Raw genomic sequence first — 18,240 nt, forward strand, 5'->3', positions numbered from 1 at the left:
TAAAAAGTCAGTTATATGAAGCAGAAGCTCCAGCGTGTCCCGTATTTCCTTCCCATTCTTCTCTTGGATTGTGACTCAGAATCACAGCACATAACAGCTCATTTCATAATGGTCAGAAGCAGGCGGTAAACAGGAGGTGATGGATGGAAGAAAAAAAAAAAATCACTGCAAGAACATGTCCAAGTTTAGTCCAGAAGCAACATAACTCTGTGACCACCTGTTGGGCATAGTTGGCTTTTAATTGGGATGGCTTTTTAAGTTTTCATCCATCTGGCTACCAGAACAGGGAGAAGCAGCTGTGGATGCTGAAAGGATAGACAATATGGGCCAGATGCATCCTCAGTGCATCTCCTTTGACTTCCAGTGGAGATACATCAGGAGAAGATTTGTCCCTATGAGTTTTATGGGATTCTGTGTTAGAGGCATGTTCTCTCTCTCTCTGTGTGTGTCACACACACGGTATTTACACAGACTTATGCTTACAGGAACAAACGCATCGCAAACACACCTGGTGTTATAACACAAAGAAGGTGGCCAGCTGCCGTCTGGTTGCTGTCATGAAAGCACACGCAGCCCAAATACAGAAGGACTAAGTATCAAGACCAAGGATGAAATCCTGTGCCCACTAAAGTCAGTGGGAGTTTTGCCATTGATTGCAGTGGGGCCAGGATGGCATCCCAAGTCTTTATTCTAACACACTGCAAAGCAAAGATGGAAAACCCAGGTCAACCACTGCAAGAAATTGCACAGGAAGAAATTCATTGAGACAGGCAAAGTGATTGGTGCACCCAATCGCTAAATCACCTTCTAACCACAGAGTGGGTATTTTACCACACACACGCGCGGCCCTTTGGCCAGCATCCCGTTATTTACGGAGCGCAGACTGCGTACTTGGCACTGTACAGAGAAACAGGCCTTGCACCAAGGATCTTGCAATCTAGCGCAGACACAGACAAAACAATTCAGACACATAGTACATTGGGTGCTGGTACAGAAATCAAAGAGATCATTATTGACAGGCTTTGCGGGAGTGGCCTTTGGGGAGGAATGAGAAAGAAAGGCAGGTGGTTTGGTGCATGAAGGGGAGACAGGCGGCATTGGAAGAAGACAAAGACAAGTCTGGCAGGGGAGGATACAAAGAAAGTGGACTGGGAAGGGCCAAGGCAGAGTCAGTATCCAGCTGTTGTCAAACAAACACTTCGATTGGAAGCTCTTCGGGGGCAGGGACCTTCTTCTTCTGTATTTTTATAGGGCCAAGCACAACGGGGGCCTGGCGCATTACTAGGGCACCCGGGTACTACAGCAAGACAAACAAATGGGAATCAGGTCCCATTTCTAAGCCTATTTGTTTTACTCATCTAAGCAGACACAAAGGCGAATCCAGAAGTGGTGCCATTAGTTGCAACTCCATTGAAGCCAATAGCACTGCGCCCACTCATAGCAGGCCCGAACTGAGTCCACAGTGCTCCTAAAGGCTTCTGAGCACTATCGTCCCAGGCTGGGATTGTCAAAGCAGCCTAAGGGAGTTAGTGGCCCAAGTCAGTAGGAGTTGGGGGCCTTAGGCGTCCATTGAAAATCTCAGCCTAAGCATTCAGTTATCATGGCAACGACTACTGCAGAAACCCCTCAGGCAGGCCATGTTCCCAGACAGAATTCACTGTGAGAACACACAGGAGCATTCGTTACTGGATATTACTGCCCGGAAATAAGCAAGCACAATATTTAAGCCCATCTCATGGCAATACTGAGTATGTAGTGCCTGGTGAAGTGAAAGTACATGGATACATGTAGAGACTGGAGCATGGGCAGTCAGGCCTAGCGGACAGAACCAGGGCTGGAACCCAGGAAACACAGTCAGAACCCGAGCTAGGGTCAGGCGGATGCCAAGAGTCAAGGCTGCGGTCGGGGTCAGGAGTCAGGCCAAAGGTTGAGCCAGAATCAGGGTCAGGAAGGAGTCACACCGAGGGTCAGGACTGGAGTCATACAGCCATGCCATGGGTCAAGCCAAAGCCAAAGCCAGAGTCAGACAGCAGTGCCAAAGGTCAAACAGGAGTCAGGGAACAGTACCAGGGTCAAACCACAGCCAGAAGTCAGAGGCCAGTATAGCAGCAGATCCAGAGTCCACTCAGCTGCTCAGACAACTTCCTGTGCTTCTATCTGGTTTAAGCAGTGCATCTGGGCCAGGTGGTGGGGCTGGAGCCTCTGATGGGCCAGAGTTCAGCTGGCCCCCCTCCCTGCTGGTGCCAGAGAGCCGTCAGTTAGTGGTGATGGTCTGGGTACCACTTGGGAACCCCCCAGAGCTGGATTCGAGACCTACAATCCCTCATGATACATTCCAGAGCAGCATTAGCAGCAAGCCGAGAAGTGTAAATCAGCTGGCCATCTGCAGCAGAGCGGTAGATAGCGACAGCCCCTTCAGATCCCCTGCACCCGAAGAAATACCCAATTCCACTTTAAAAATGATAAACCCCTATGTCTGGCTCCTTTTTATGGCTCCATCCTCAGCCCTCCCCCTGCTACCAGAAAGGCCCTCCACATTTTGCCTGCAGTGCCACCTATTGATGAAGACAAAGTGGTTCAATTGTTAGAAGGGACCCAGAAAAAGCACTTAAAGTTTCTGCTGGTACATCTCCTCTCTCTTTCCTTTAAGACAAGCTGGCGATACAAAACTGTGTTAGTTCTTTAGCCATCCCTCAAGGTATTCGCAAACCTTCCAAGAGTCAGAAATCCGAACCCTCAGGAATCCTAGCCAGCAAACTCAAAAACAAAACAAGAGCATGGAGAATTTTTTCCTCCTTTTTTATGAAGTTTTCCCCTAGAGTTCATGTTTTCCGAACAGACCAGAGTCTGAGTATTTGGGGGGGGGGGAGGGGGGCGGCGCAGGGGCGGAGTTTATGCTAAATAAGGATTCCAATAAGGAATTCACGTGGCATATTCATTTTAGAGGTACAGACACAACTAGAGTTTTTAAATGAATGACCTGAAAAATTAGGGAACTAAATGTCATTTTGATTTGGACGGCCTTAATTTTTTTTGGCTGTCCAATTGAGACACTTTAAGGAGCCCGGATATTCTGAAAATGCGAAGCACCTTCATGCTGAAAATCAGGCTCCTTTAGGGCAGCTCAAGTTGGGCATCCAAACATCAAGGCACCTAAAAATCACTAGTCACTATTAAAACCCTTGGTCAAAATTCCACTTTGAGTCTAAATTTCCATAAATGCTTCCCAGACAGAAACATCCCTCCGCTGACTTCAATGGAGCTACAATAATTTGTATTAGCTGAGGATTTGCCCCTAGATGTACCCAGGGAGAAAGTAGTCAAGGCACATGGCTTATAGTCAGACATGGATTCTAGCCCCTACTCTGCACAGACTTGCCGTGTGACCTTCTAAAATAGGATATTAATAATACCACCTCCCTATCTGATAAGGGTGTTGTGAAATTAAAATTCATTAATGCCTATTAAGAGCTTTGTGATCCGGGGATGGATGGTGCTTATCACTGCGAGTGCCACTGGGCATAACACAACAGCAGCTACTACCAATGTTGGTTTCGTGCATTCAGCCACAGCCGGGGTCCATGAGCACTGAGTTACGGCCTATGCAAAAAAAACGGTTGCTCTTTGCTGGACTTCAGGAGATGACGGAAAGCATGTTTACTTGGTTTAGTCTTTCATTGATTGTTTTGTTTCCTTAATGCCCCATGACTTGATTGTCAACATATTTTTGGCAGCAGCAGCGGGTGACTTATCTAACAACTCATCCTGGGTGGCTAATGAAGTTTACGGTTTTATATTTGTAACTATTAGTGCCTGGCTGCCATGGTGATAGGTGCTGTATAAAGGACTGAATAATGTTTATCATTTCCTCTTGCTCACCTCCTGCTATGCGCCTCCCAAGCCCCACTCCTAACTCCCCTCTCCATCCTTCTCCAGCTTCTTCACACCTTTTGCGTTGTCTTTACACTTGGCACCGCCTCCCACTGCTCAGCAGTGCGCAGCCTTCCCTCTCTTCATTCAGATCCCCTCGGAAACCGCTCTGCTGCAAGAGCCTTGATCTTCACCACCTCCCGACTGATCCTCCAGACGGTGTCTTATACTTACCTCTACTGTACGGTCTGCATCTGAGCCAGGGCCCAATCCTGCAGCCCTTACTAATGTGAGCCATCCCACTGAAGTTAATTCAGGAGTTTTAAGGAATAATGGAACAGGCCTTTGATTTCAGGAACCCATGACAGGGACTGTCTTCTTTGTATAGCGGCAGTGCACAATAAACAGGGGCAAAAGGACATGCCAGAGACTTCCGGGTTGTAAGGCATTATTGCACATCTGCATCTCAAGGTATTAGAAGTGGCGTTAATCTGTTTCTAAAGAGGGATCATGCCAGCTTCCTGAGTAGCCCGTTTCACAGTAATTCAGCAGGAAACGCAGGGTTATTTGATGCAATTGCCAAAAGACCATAGCAGCTGCAAATAGAACAAGGTCCCTGAGCTTCCAAATTCATGGCATTCAATGACATTAATTTCACTTCGTCAAAGGGGCCATGCTCTGGTCTCTGCTTTGCAGATCTATATATCTGGAGTGGCCGTACCAAAGTCAGGGAGTTATTCTCCAGTTTCACACCAATGTAACAGAGAGACAATCTAGCTCTGGCAGGCTTAGGAGATGAAGCGTTTTTGAAGCAACAAGAACAAAATGAAGATAAATGGTTACTCATTTCCTCCTCTGTTTGGCCTCTTGTGGGGAAGAAATGTACCTTAGCAATGGTCTAAGCAGCCTGCAACAGAACCAGGTGGGCAGACAGCGAGACCTAGATCCCGCAACCTGCGACGGGGGTGCAAGGCTGTAGCACAAGTGCAAGCAGCAGCAACACACAGGCACATGTAAGGATAGCAACCTCCAGACTGAGGGGTAGTAAGTTTCAAGCTACTCTCCCTTATTCACAGAGTTCAAGGGGGCAGGCTGGGGGTGAAGGGTAGGTGAGTCGGAGGCAGCATGAGCTTAAATGTGATCCTTGTTGTGCTAAAACAAGGCATCAAGCTAAGCAGTCCCTTTCCTGGGTCTCCCTGATGCTCCAAGGCAGGAGTAATCTGGCAGCCGTGCTCTTTACTGAATCAGGCCCAGACTGCTCCTGAACTGCAAGGCTGTGCTAGGCAGGCAAGTCTCTGCTTTATTCACCCCTTATTAATCGCGTGTTTCTAAGCACAGCTTTCCACACCTGCACTGGGCACAATCAAACTCTCAGGGAGAAAGCACTCAACTTGCATCACAGAGTCCACCCCATCCCATCGCAGCCCTCCCACGTTCCCAGAGCACTAAACACACCCCCAAGGGAGAAAAAGAAAGTCAAGGGCTGACAATCCTCCAAGCTTCTACTAAGAAGAAGAAAAAAAGAAGACGCCAACTGTCAGGTGGAATCATTAGACAACATGACCAGTCGGGAAACCAGGCCAAATGCAGCCACTGACACAGATGGCAGCCAAAATGAACAGCCTTGGCTTGGGAATGGATAGCACCTAAGTTCCCTCTAAACTGCCCAGCCCCATATCAAGGGCCACTCAGGCGCTCAGGGCCACGGCGGGGAGAGGCGCCTGTCCCCAGGTGCTGCTGCAGGGAGTCCTCTCTCCCGGCTGCAGCCCCAGGGCAGCCTATATCCCAAACCCCTCATCCTCGCCCCTCTGCCCCAGAGTCTGCACCCCCATCCGGAGTCCTCCCCCCCCCCCACCCCAACCCTCTGTCCCAGCCTGGAGCACCCTCCCACATTCCGAACCCCTCGCCTCACCCCCGCCACACCTGACTCCATATTGGTGCACATCGCAAAATTCATTCCGCACATGCATGGGAAAAGTTCGAGGGAACACTGGGTAGCACACTTACCACGTTCCAGAAAAGCGGGTTAAAAGCAATGCAAAGGACAGCAGCGGCGAAGGTGGAATCGGTCAGTTGGACATAGCCGAGCAGCAGTGTCATGGCTGAGGAATCTACCTGTGGGAAAGGAACAAAGTCAGCAGGGGCATCCATCTCGCATTGTCACTAGCGAGCTTCTAGATCGCTTCTTTTAGAAGGCTGAATACAGCGTGTTTAGCAAGGGGCTCATGGGAAGGGTAAATCAGATTCTTCCAGCAACTGAGTCTACTGCAGTATATTCCTGCTGTATAAAGGTCTGTAGTCCTAACACTGTGCGTTCTGGTCCCATGAGTTCCCACAAGCTAAGCAGGGATGGGGTGGATCAGTACTTGGACTGGAGACCTCCAATGGACATTCAAGGAAACTTACAGTCCAGTAGAAGGCAGCTCTGGGCTGGGAGCCACTAAAGGATGCTCTGCTGCTGGAAGCACCAATGAAAGAGATGAGTTGAAATCATGAAGAATCCATGGCTTGATTTATTTATTTTGGTAAAAGGGGCCCCATTATCGCCAGCGGCCTGCTGAAATGTGGACTCAGATGTCACATTCTAGATTCCCTCCCGAGTGTCAGCTGGATATAATATTCTTCTTCACTTCCTGTCCTAAACTGTGGCCAAGCATAACTGTGCCATGTGTAACCCCAGAACTGGCTTCAATGGCACTGGTGGACAAATCCTTTTGCTGCCCCCGAGGGACGTTGGGAAGGCATGCAAAGTGCTTTGTGACGTTAGGATGCTAGGTACTAAAGACGGACAGCGTGTGACTAACTAATACCAAGTCCCCTGCCCCTGACTGGATTACTGAGCGCTTCTGAGAATCAGGCCACAAGTGCTCGCCAGACCAGCAGAAGCTGCAAGCGCACAGAGACAAGAGCATCCACCACTTCCGTCCTGTAGATTTCTCAGCTTGACTCAGACACAACTAAATGTGTTTAAGGGGGAGGGGTGGTATTTGGGTAGGCACCACAAGTGTGTGTAGTGGGGGAAATCCAAATATGTTTCGGAGGCAAATAAAAAGGAATGGTATTTCATAGAGCCTCAGCTCACTACCAGAGAGGAAAGGTGGCCTTGTGGTTAAAGCTGGACTGAGACTCCAGAGATTTGGATTCAGTTCCCAGTTCTGCCACCGGTTTCCTATGTGACCTGGTAGTCACTACCCCAAGTCCAGCCCTCAGGTTTTCCTTCTGTGAAGTAGGAATTATACCTACCTGCCTCTCCGGGTGTCTGGAGGATAAATTCATCCATCTTTGTGAGTAGAGCAGATCATTATCTTTTGAGCAAGACTTTTTTTATTATTATTAAAAAAGGAGGGGATGGGGAGGCCTTTTTTGAAAGAGAAAATTGTCAATATTTTCGGTAAAAACTCTTCCCACCTTTATTCCCCAACCCCGATTTTTTTTTAAATTGAAAAGAGCTCAATTTGGGGGTTAGCAAAACCAAAACATTCTGCAAACCACTTTGAAAGGCAGTTCAGGACCAAAAAAACCTGAGAAATGGGTCCGTTTCAAACAGTTCTGAAGCTAAAACCACTTCAAGCTGTTGAAGGTTTTCACTTTTTGAACCGCACTGTTGGCGAGGCACTCAGACACCATGGTGAAGGAGGGGCCACACGACAGCTAGATCGGAGCTCCAACTGGAGTCTGATTCTCAGAGCCAACATCTCAGACCCCACCGTGCAAGCAATACCAATATTTAAATGAGAGCAATGACTGAAAGAGGCCTCTTCCCTGAAGGGTACGCAGTGCATCAAGCATGAAATAGCTTCATCTCGCACACACAGAGAAAGGAGCTCACTCGCACTCCCGACCTCCTCATGGGTCCTCTGAATTATCTGGAATTGCAGTACGATCTGTGAAGAGCTGGGCCATTAGATCAGATGCAATTTATTTACAGCTCAACCCCCTGTTTTTGCAAGGCAAAAGCACCACAGAGAACTGAATTCTCTCAAGCTTCAGGAATCCATTCCCGCATTGTGCTCTTTTAGCCACCTTTCCGCGCTTTTCGCTTTCAAGCTAGAATTACACAAGCTATTTCATGGGGCGTCTTTCAGATGCTGTACAATCACGGACAAATGGGGAATTACTAAATCCAGGGGGAGGCCGCAAGGGTTCACTTACACAGAGTGTTTCTGAAAATGACCAGTGCTTGGAAGGAGCTACAGTAGGATGATCAGACAGCAAGTGTGAAAAATTGGCACGTGGGGGGGGGGGCGGGGTTTGGTAACAGGTGCCTATATAAGACAAAGCCCCGAATGTCCTGATTTTGTAGGGACAGTCCTGATATCTGGTCACCCTAAGCCAGGAATAGCTCACACAAGGCCTGATCCTGCCCTTCCCTGCCCAGACAGAACTCCCAGTGGAGGCTCAGGCCTATACTGGATACCAAGACCTACCTAATATCCATCCCCATTCTCCATTCCCACTGCAACCCTTCTATCATGCCTTGACTCACGCCATCCACCAGGCTTCGTGCATCTAATTTCTCCCTCCACATCCACAGCCTATACAAACTGCTGTGAGTAAACCCATCTTCCACTCCCCGGTCGCACAGCCATATTCCTCTCCCCTCTACCAGCTAGGCCTCGCCTTTCACGCCACATTCCAACATCTGTCACATTCCAGGCATCAGGCCTGCTCCATTACTGCCTACACGTCTTCCTTCCTCCTAACTCCTCCCAGCAAGCTGCCCTTCATGTCAACCACCGTCTGCCATTCCTCTCCAAGCCTCCTTGCTGCCCCCCTAAGGATCCATGAGGACCAGAACCGGCAGAGCCTGGGACAACTGGCGTTCCTGCATCACGGCCGGAGGCCATGCAGAGCCACCCCGAAGGAGCTCTGTGGAAGTTAGGCACCCCAGGAAGTACCGCCCAAAGGATCAGAGCGACAGCACCCTGTGGCCTTCTGATTGGCCCATGTTCTCTATTTAACTCTGGAGGCTGGCCCCAGGAAGTTGTCTGGCTAACCATGCAGAGGTCTGGCTTGCTATGAGTCCACATCTCTGGTCTCCAACCCGAGCCTCACTCGGACCCTGACCCTTGCCTATCAATCCTCGCTCTGGAGATTACCGTATGGTGGCCAGGTGCCCAGTTTTCCACCAAAAGTCCAGTCAGACCTGACGGTGTCCAGTCAGATCGGCACAGGGTGTGGGGGACTGGACTCAATGACCTCTCGAGGTCCCTTCCAGTCCTAGAAGCTATGAATCTACTGACCAGACACCCAAAGTCCAGTCACTGCGAGTGGGGGAGGTGCCAGGTCATCACCCACACCAGCCCCTACTCAGCCAGGGCCACCTCCTCCCTTCATCAGGTGGCTGCAGCTCCCATCCCCGGTTCCACAGGCAAGTCCCTCCTGACCTGGGCCGGAGGAGGTGCGGGGGAAGGGGAAAGCAGGAAGTGACAGGGGTAGGGGGCAGGAAGAAAAGGTGGGGCAGGGGAGGTTCTAGCACTCCTGCTGGAGTGTTCGGTTTTTAAATAATTACCAAGTTGGCATTGGCAACCCTAGATTACTGTGATCCCTGCTTGCTGACTACTGCCTTGTGGCAGTCCTTGACTTGTGGACACTAGGCCAGACCAGCTGCACCCTCATCCCTTACAGCCGCTTGGTTAGATTTCCGCCTCTCAGTCAAGTGTCTCCTTAAAAGACAAGAATTCTCAGCATTAACCAATGGTCCGTCTTCTAATAATCCAATGCACAACATGTCCGGACTGTATGATCTGTACCTAATTTAAATTCTAACCCTTTGGGGCAGGGACAGGGACTTGCAAAGGGGCGCTCTAAAAGAAGGGGATAGAAGAGTTGAAACACGGCCTAGATTATATTATGGTTCTGCCCAAAGGCCTGGATCAAGACCAGGGCCATGTTGTGTTAGGTGCTGTACAGACACAGGCCCTGATCCAGCATCAGACCGTGCACTGTACAGAGGGGGCACTCTTGCAATGGGTCACTGCACTGATGTCAGTGAGGATGCCCGTAGACTCAGCAGCCCAACCATTGTAGGATCACAGCCCTGGAGGTAGACATGGTCCCGGCCTTGATGAATTTACAATTTAAAAAGGCAAATGTCAGAGAGGATCACATTTTTGCACACGTGCTATTCTTTATATTGTTTAGTAATTCATAGAATCATAGAATTCGAGATCAGAAGGGACCATTATGATCATCTAGTCTGACCTCCTGCAAGATGCAGGCCACATAAGCCGATCCACCCACTCCTTAAGCAATTACACAGATAAGTAACAGCTTTCCTCAGCCAAGCCACTGGATATTTTTTTTGTAAACATTACACTGGGAGTCACACTCCAGTTACAGGAGCGCTGGAAAAACCAGGTAAGCTAAATGGAGTGGATTCTCAGTGCCCATCTAAAGCAACCTTGCTCAGACTCTACTCCCATTGGGCTCGACCGTCTAAGTAATTTATAAAAAGACAATGGTATCTAAAATACACACAGTGGACCACAATCAGCCCTGGAACAGATGGAAGTACCTCCACTGAAGTTAAGGGAGTTCCACCTGCTTTACACCAGGGCTTCATCTGACCAAATATATCCAGGTAAATAGTGGAACTGGCACCCTAAAAGGTCACTGAAATAAAGGATGAAATAATGTGTCACTAGCTTCGTAGGCAATGAAAATACTGCGACTACTCACAAATATATCTATGCACAGGGAAGAACTAAATATAGCCTGGAGATTTCTTCCAACGCAAATAAATATGAAAGCAGACACACAAACTATTATACTAGTTTGCTAAAGCCAGAGTGTAGCATTCACCAGATGCGTGTTGGTTTGTTTTCAGCATAGTTTGATGAAGTTACATATGGTTTGTGTGACACAGCTCTCCTGCTTTCACATTTTTGCTCATCTTTACAACAATCCAAGTTACAGCATGCCCCTGCCTGCAGCAATATGGGCTTCTGACCACGCTGCAAGGTATCAAGGGGGTAGGCTAGCTCAGTGGTTTGAGCATTAGCCCACTAAACCCAGGGTTGTGAGTTCAACCTTGAGGGGGGCCATTTAGGGATCTGGGGCAAAAATTAGTCCTGCTAGTGAAGCAAGGGGACTGGACTCAATAACTTTTCGAGGTCCCTTCCAGTTCTATGAGATAGGTATATCTCCATTTAAAAAAATAAAAAAAAAGCCCCCAAATAACCCTCACCAAAGTCAGCAGGACTGGAGAGTGCTCAGCAGATCACAAGCAGGAGGATGGCCTAGAACAGCTGAGAAAACAGCCTCCCCCCTTCTCCCTGCTTTGATTCTCAATACAGAGCAAAGCAGCTGCAAGAATTACAGTGTAAACACAAGACGCACTACTCTGCCAAAATGTGATCAGATCATTTTTAGGAATGTTCAATCCTCCTAAGCCACTGACATCTGCAATAGTCCCCCACTCCACCCCCATGCTAAGAGCAGTGCTGCCATACAAATTATTATTAAACTCTGCAGAAAGACTTCTGAAAGATACAATAAATAACTTGGCCATGAATAGCTTAGTTGTAACTGCCAGTGCACTGATAGCAAAAGCAAATTATGTGAGGTCAGCATAACCCCAAAGTAGCAGCTAATGGCTGATAAAGGCCCTTTCCCTCCACAGCCTCCCACTAAAGCTGAGCTGGTCCCTAGCCCTGCCCTAATTTCAATGGAATAATGGGCAGGGGCATGGGGAGGAGGAGGAGATATTTATCAGTGCAGCTCTGCACAGAACATAAGAATGCTTATGGGTGACAATATTTTGGTATGTTAGTGTCAGGTCATAACTATGATTTCCTGCAGTCAGATTCTATTGTGCAAAAACCAGTCCTGTTAACACAGCTGCCTCTTGTGTGAGGTGTGAGAAAGGAACTGCCCCTGATTTTACCGATTTATGCCTAAATCCGGAAGCACAAACTGAAATCCACTGATTAACTGCCTCACCGTGAGACAATGTTACAGACCAGGGAAGCTGGTCAATGCACATGATTAGCTTTTCTCTAAGCCCTAGTTTTAAATCCTAGCGAATGAATGCATGCCTCATGCCTCCCCCCACACACATACACACACAAAACCACTGCACAAACGAAGAGCAAAATTTGCAACCAATACCTTGCTATAATCCAAATTACTCAGTCCTCCACAGCAGTCCAAGTGGGATGGCAAAGCACCACCTGCCAGCATTCAAAGTTCAGCTTATCTCCTAAACTGACCAGCCCCTGAGCATTTTATAACCTGTATAGACACAAGCCATCCCCAGGCTGGGGGTGAGGGGCATTCAGTGGAACCTCTGGACGCCCTCACCCCCTGATCAGCTGTGACAGCCCTTCCCCCAGCAAGCACCCAGCCCTGCTTCCTGGTTACCACTTTAAACCCTCCCCAGGCATTCTGGGAAGTGTAGTTTCCTCCACCCAGGCCTCCCAGCTGCTTCTCCGCAGAGAACTACAAGGCCCAGAGGACGCAGGGCGGCTGAGTGCTTAGCAAAAGCCTCCAGACTCAGAGCAGCATGCTCCAGTGCAGCTGAGGTAATGCTCCCCTTGGTTAGGGCCACTGGCCCTAGGTGCCTGTAAGAGGCCACAAGGACTCCTCGTTGATTTTGCTGATACAGACTAACACGGTGACCCCTCTGAAACCTGGCCCCAGGGAGCCGGGCCAGGGCGGGATGGGAATTAACTTGCAAATCACTGACCTTTTTTAGTACGGTGCCACCTTCTGTCGGCTGGAGGGGTTTGGTGGGGCCGGCTCAGTGGGGCTCCAGCAGGGCAAGGCTGCACTGGACTTCGCCCTGTAGTTAGGGAGTTGTCCAGCTGCGTGGCGGTCACAACCGGTGCCAGATCAATCAGTCCTTCCCAAAGTCTGCAGCCGAGCTGGGGATTTCATTCCTCTTTATCACAGTCACCTCAGGACAGGGACCGTGCCTCCAAACATGCACGCATGGAACCTAGTCCGACGGGGCCAATCCTGATTGGCGCCCTTCCATGACACAAGAGGGTTGATCCTATGAGGTGACCACCCCTCTCCACTCATATTGATTTCAAGGGTTGCTGTGATTGGCTCTCAGCCCCTCCCAGGGCATGACTGGGGCCTGATCTGGTGGTTTTATATGCAGGGCCAGCCTTATGTTTTGTAAGACCCCATGCATAGGCACCGACTCCATGGGTGCTCCGGGGCCGGAGCACCCGACCCGCGGTGTAGAATTGATTAACGAAATTGTTCATAAGTAAAGTTTTATGAATGAAACAACATTCATTCATAAAACCAGTTACCCCAATAACTAGCTAGTTGACAATTAAGGTGCTTGTTAAGAGCCATAGCTGTTCAGCCAGTTGCCCTTATATCTTTCACTGTCAATCCAATTCCTGCTTAAATCACTGAGACTTGCACTGTTTCAACATTGTAACTTCTGTTCACTGTTTGCCATATTGTAATTCAAACTCCATTTTAAAATGCTTACTCCATTTTGTAAAAGCTTGCTGCAACCTTCATTTTTGCAAAACCCTGCTGAATCTTATTAATTTAGTTTAAATGTGTGAATGAGGTATGTATGAATGATGGAATCAACCGCCAGCACCAGCCTGTCCTGGTAAAATAGAGTTCAAACACCACCGGCTGAAGATGCAGACAACAGCCCTAACAAAGTAAAAAGAGTCCACCCTAAAAAGAAAAGAACAAAGATACAATAAAAGGAAAATCAAAGCCAGGTCCAAGTCTGAAAGTCATGTCTGCAATTGACGGGTGATCAATCACACCAAACCCAGAGGCAGCGTGACACAGCAAGACTTATAGACTCTGAATTCAAACTAAAGCCTACAAAAAGGATGGGTGAGATGGAAGACTTTGAAGTGTAACGTTCTGCTGCCAACATGGGAGGGCAGACCCAGCCCTTCCTTGTGCCCGGCTTTCCTGGCCAGTGAGCCACCACAAGCTATGATCCCAAACTGCGAACTCAAGCCACGTTCAGAACTGGTAACTCTGTATGCGCGCGTGCGTGCGGATTAGGTATTAGATAGTGGTTATAAATCAAATTGTGTTATCATAATAAATGTGGCATCTTTGCCGTGCCCCCTGAAACAATCTGATGTAGTTTTGTCTGCATAACAGCGGGGAAAAATTAGTGGGTGCGCCACACCCACTGGCAGCCAAGCTCCCCGCTCCAAGCGTGCCGCATCCCAGCTCCTCCCCCTCCCTCCCAGTGCTCCCCCCCCCCGCCTAACAGCTGTTTGGTGGTGCTTAGGACTTTCCAGGAGGGAGGGGGAGGAGGCAGAGAAGAGGCAGGTCAGGGGTGGGGACTTGGGGAAGGGGGTCAAATGGGGGCAGGAAGAAGCGGGGCAGGGGTCAAGCACCCACTGGGCAGAGGGGAAGTCGGCACCTGTGACCCCATGGACAGTGAGAAGAGCAGAGTCCTATCCATCTCCCAACAGAGCAGCACAAACCTCCCTCCAGGCCTCTGCACTATCCTCAGGATGGGGCGGAGGGAACCTGTTATAGGTGGTGCTGAGCCAGTTTCATTGCACCTAACCAGACACGGAAGAGCTTTGAGTTGTGTACGAGTTGTATTGATCCAGGAAGTTCCTACATGGGATGGGGAAAGTCAGGGCAGAAAAGCTCAGGTTGGAGGGAGCCAAGGCTGCCCGAGAGGGAAGCCACCACAAAAGGGCTGGAGCTCCGGTGCAAGGGAAGCCACACAAACATCCAGGGCTGTTGAGTAAGGGAGGTGTGGGAAACCCAGCAGAGTTCCAAATTTGCAGACATAGCTAAATGGCACGACACAGAGCCTGATACCTGCAAGTGGATCCTTGCCAGGGCCGGTGTAACCACTAGGCAAACTAGGCGGCCGCCTAGGGCGCCAAGATTTGGGGACGCCGAAAAGCAGTGTCCAGCGTCACGGGAGTTAGCTGAGCGGGGCAGGGTGGGGAGCGAGGCCTCCATAACAAACCCGCCCCTGCAGCGAGGGACTTCGCACAGGACGGTCAATGGGAGCCTGCGGCGGAGCGAGGAGGAGACAGCCGGCCGGGCGCGGCGACCAGCTTGGCCGAGGGACGGAGCCGTTGGGGAAGGCTGGACGTGGTCCGGAGCTCAAGTGAGCGCTGCCCTCCAATGTGCCGCACCTGGGGCCGGGCGCAGCCACCTCCTGGGGCCAGGGAAAGTGAAACTAAACCCTGCAGCGCAACGGAGGGGAAAGGGCTGGTGCAGGTGCCGCTTCCAAACACCGACCCCCCCGGTGGCACTGTGCCAATGCAGGGAGCTGGCCCTGAACCCCAGGGAGATCCTCACCTGCTCCCTGGGAGAGCCTGGCTCTGCCCTCCTAGCCCCTGGGTCCCCCCGGAGGGCAAAGTACTCAGAGCCTGGGAATGTTTAGGATGCCCTGCGAGCTGGGGGCATCCTCAGCCTCCTCCTTGCTCATAGGTTCCCCCAGGCCAGAAGGGGCCCTTGTGATCATCTCCTCTGACCCCCTTGTATTAATTCTAATGAACAATGCCACATGATGCAGGATTCATTTTTGAAAGTTTATAATAGCGATGCTCCGGGAGGAGGGGGGCGGGGTGCAAGGTGGAAGTTTCGCCTAGGGCCCAAAATATCCTTGCCCCGGTCCTGCTCCTTGCACTGTGCAGAGCCCGGCTGAGACAGTGGGGGGCTGGGATAGGCTCCTCCAAGGGACTCCATGTTCCACCATCATACATCCAGGGCCTCTAGGGTCAGAGGGCAGCCTCGCCCAGCCCCCCACTACCTCAGAGTCCTACAGCTGTTCCTTCATCCCCTCTGGGCTGTGTAACATCCTCCCTGAAAATAAAGACAGACCATCTGTTACTAAAGACACCGAACACAAAAGCAAGGAGACTCACCCAAAACTAATACACCTGTTCAGATCTGCAATATATCCAGCCATAGAATAATCCCTGCACTTCCAGCTGGAATCTGTGTCCATTAAGCAGGCTCAAGCCAGTCAGAGATGCCGTCTCTTTAATTTATGGCAATGCCTACAACCTATATTTAGTGTTTGCTTTGGAATCAGAAGTGTCAGCAAACACACACACTGTTCCATCTGGCACAGTGCGAGCTGGTGACAAAACCCTATTTTATTAAGGATAAAATTCAGATCCACCAAGTCTCAGCTATTTTAAGGAAGATTCATTCATTTTTCCTATATTCCCGCTACTATCTGTGGCACTTTGGCTACAGCCAGCTGGGTATAGTTCCCTGAGCCCACCAGTTCTGCTTCTGAAGCAGTCACATCTCCATCAGAGATTAGATGAGATGGGACTCGGATGCCCTCAAATTCTCTGGTTGCCTCTTCAATTTCTAAAGAATTTAAGCTTTTACTTAATAAAAAAGTTTAGCCCTTATGGTTAAGAAAGAAACCTCAGTTTGACTAGAATCATTGCTGTCTGCCTGAGTCTGCAGAGTGACGGACTGAACCATACACATGTTTATAGATATACCTCTAAATTGAGTGTTTACTCTGGAGCCTAATGGTGATATTTGGAATGTCAACATTGTTAGCTATTTCACTGTGAATTCTTTTACTAGAAACATTCAGCTACTCTGAATTGTAAGTGGAATTTGGGGTTGTGGGCACAGCTTGAGTAGAGACCCACCAATATATCCCCCTCCACTGGTCACTACCAAGGAAGCGCCTCTCCCCACACACAAGCAGGAAAGCATTAGGAAAGGTTGTAGGAAAAGAAGCTCCCAAAACCGTGAAGGACACAACACCACATGAACTGGCAGCATCAGTGCTCTTAACAGTCTAGGGAAGGCTGGGAATCCTCTTCCAGGAGGAAAAACTGAGGTTTATGAATCACTGCCCCATCCATAGCCAGCCAGAAGGAAGTCATGTTGCCATTATAAAGGCATATACAACAGTGGGCATTATGTAAGGAAGACCCTAGCTGATGAGGAGCCTGACTGCATGGGTAACCCAACTTGTGCTGTCACATCAGACTCCTTAGCTACTACTGACATAAGAGTGATGACAAATATTTTATAAAAGCAATGACACTGTCAGGAACCCACAGTTACAGCCAACCCCGTCATCACAAGAGACAGCACCCGAGACCTCCTGCTCTGAAAACACAGACTCTCTTGCTTGGGTCAATAATGTTCTCCAATAGTTATAGAAACATTCTGACTTAGACCACTTCTGGGCACTAGCGGACAAACACTTGGGCGCGTCTGACTACAGCGGGACACGTTGACCAAGGCAATAGTTCTACATGATATCAGGATGCCATGGGTGGGGATGAGGCATTGAGGAATCAACGTCATCCAAGGATACACATGAGGATCCAGTGCCCAGACACTACGGTGATGGGATTGCGACATAAGAATAAGAACCTGAACAGAACCACCTCACTGCTCATCTAGTATTGCTCATGGGTATGCTGCCAGTCAGGCTCTGCCGCAGGAGGTAGTCAAGTTCTAGTAGGTGACAGAAACACTTAGTACCACTCTGCTGCCCTGTGCCAACCAGCCAGAGCCCTTACGGCTCACATGGGCATTCAGTGTTAGGTACAGGGAGAGGTGCGAGGATGCCATAGGAGGAAATCCCTGCAGTAGTCCTTTGAGTAGCCCAGATTCCTGGGCAGGGCACAGTACTGGAAGTCAGGAGACCTGAAATTTAGTCCTAGCTCTGCCACTGACCTCATCTGTGACCTTGGGCAAGTCACTTCACTGCTGTTTCCCCCTCTCGCTTTGTCCATGTTGCTCCTTTTGGACCTGGATGGCCAGTCAAAGTTCAGGGCCCTGGGATTTAATGAAGTCTGTTTTTTTCCTTGAATGCCATCTTGTTTAAAGTCCTTCTCTACTCGCAGGAGGAACCAGGGACCAAAGGACCCGTTTCCTAGCTTACAGCCCCAAGTCTCTTTATCCAACAACCCAAATGGTGTCTCTCTAGCTTTTTCCAGGGTCACACAATACTCACAGGCTATTGCTTGGCTTTCGTGCCTTTTGCCTCTGCCTCCCTCTCAGTGCCTGAGTGTTCCAACTTCTGCCTTTTCACACACAGAGAACTCACCCAATACTCAGCAAAACTTAAGCCTTCTGCCTACTCAGTCCAAACGTCCAGGTGGCTTCACAAGCTCTTTTTGTCTTGGGGTCAGGTGGTGATGGGATGGGGAGCTTCTGATTAACTCATCTGGAAAGTTATGTTAATGGAAGGGTGTGTTCACACCTGATCTCAATGAGGTTTCAACACCACATAAGGTTTCACAGTCTATAGATCTAGTGGCTGTGTGTGTGTGCACATGTAGCACAAGGGGGACCTGATCTTGCTTAGGGCCCTTTAGACACTACTGGAATACAAATAATTATGGGCCCGATCCAAGGCCCATTACAGTCAGGGAGACTCTCATTGATTTCAATGGGCTATAG

At 49.5% G+C, this 18,240-nt stretch overlaps 1 protein-coding gene across 9 annotated transcripts in view; it reads right to left on the reverse strand.

The window, feature by feature from the left end:
* PEMT (phosphatidylethanolamine N-methyltransferase) overlaps positions 1-17,981 on the reverse strand; it is a 97,345-nt gene extending 79,364 nt beyond the window's left edge. The window contains exons 1-3 of one of the 9 annotated variants that reach the window (XM_039492130.1): positions 17,792-17,911; positions 17,512-17,613; positions 5,878-5,985 (exon numbers count right to left, since the gene is read on the reverse strand). In XM_039492130.1, the coding sequence (XP_039348064.1) occupies positions 5,878-5,970 (93 nt within the window). In that variant the 5' untranslated portion in view covers positions 5,971-5,985; positions 17,512-17,613; positions 17,792-17,911. Of the gene's footprint in view, positions 1-5,877; positions 5,986-11,982; positions 12,232-12,559; positions 12,838-17,511; positions 17,614-17,791 lie in introns of those variants that run through there. The other 8 variants (XM_039492132.1, XM_039492133.1, XM_039492128.1 and 5 more) reach the window with 8 other exon arrangements.
* Positions 17,982-18,240: the final 259 nt, after the last annotated feature.

This window comes from Mauremys reevesii, linkage group 10 (assembly GCF_016161935.1).
Source record: "Mauremys reevesii isolate NIE-2019 linkage group 10, ASM1616193v1, whole genome shotgun sequence".
Lineage (NCBI taxonomy): Eukaryota > Metazoa > Chordata > Testudines > Geoemydidae > Mauremys > Mauremys reevesii.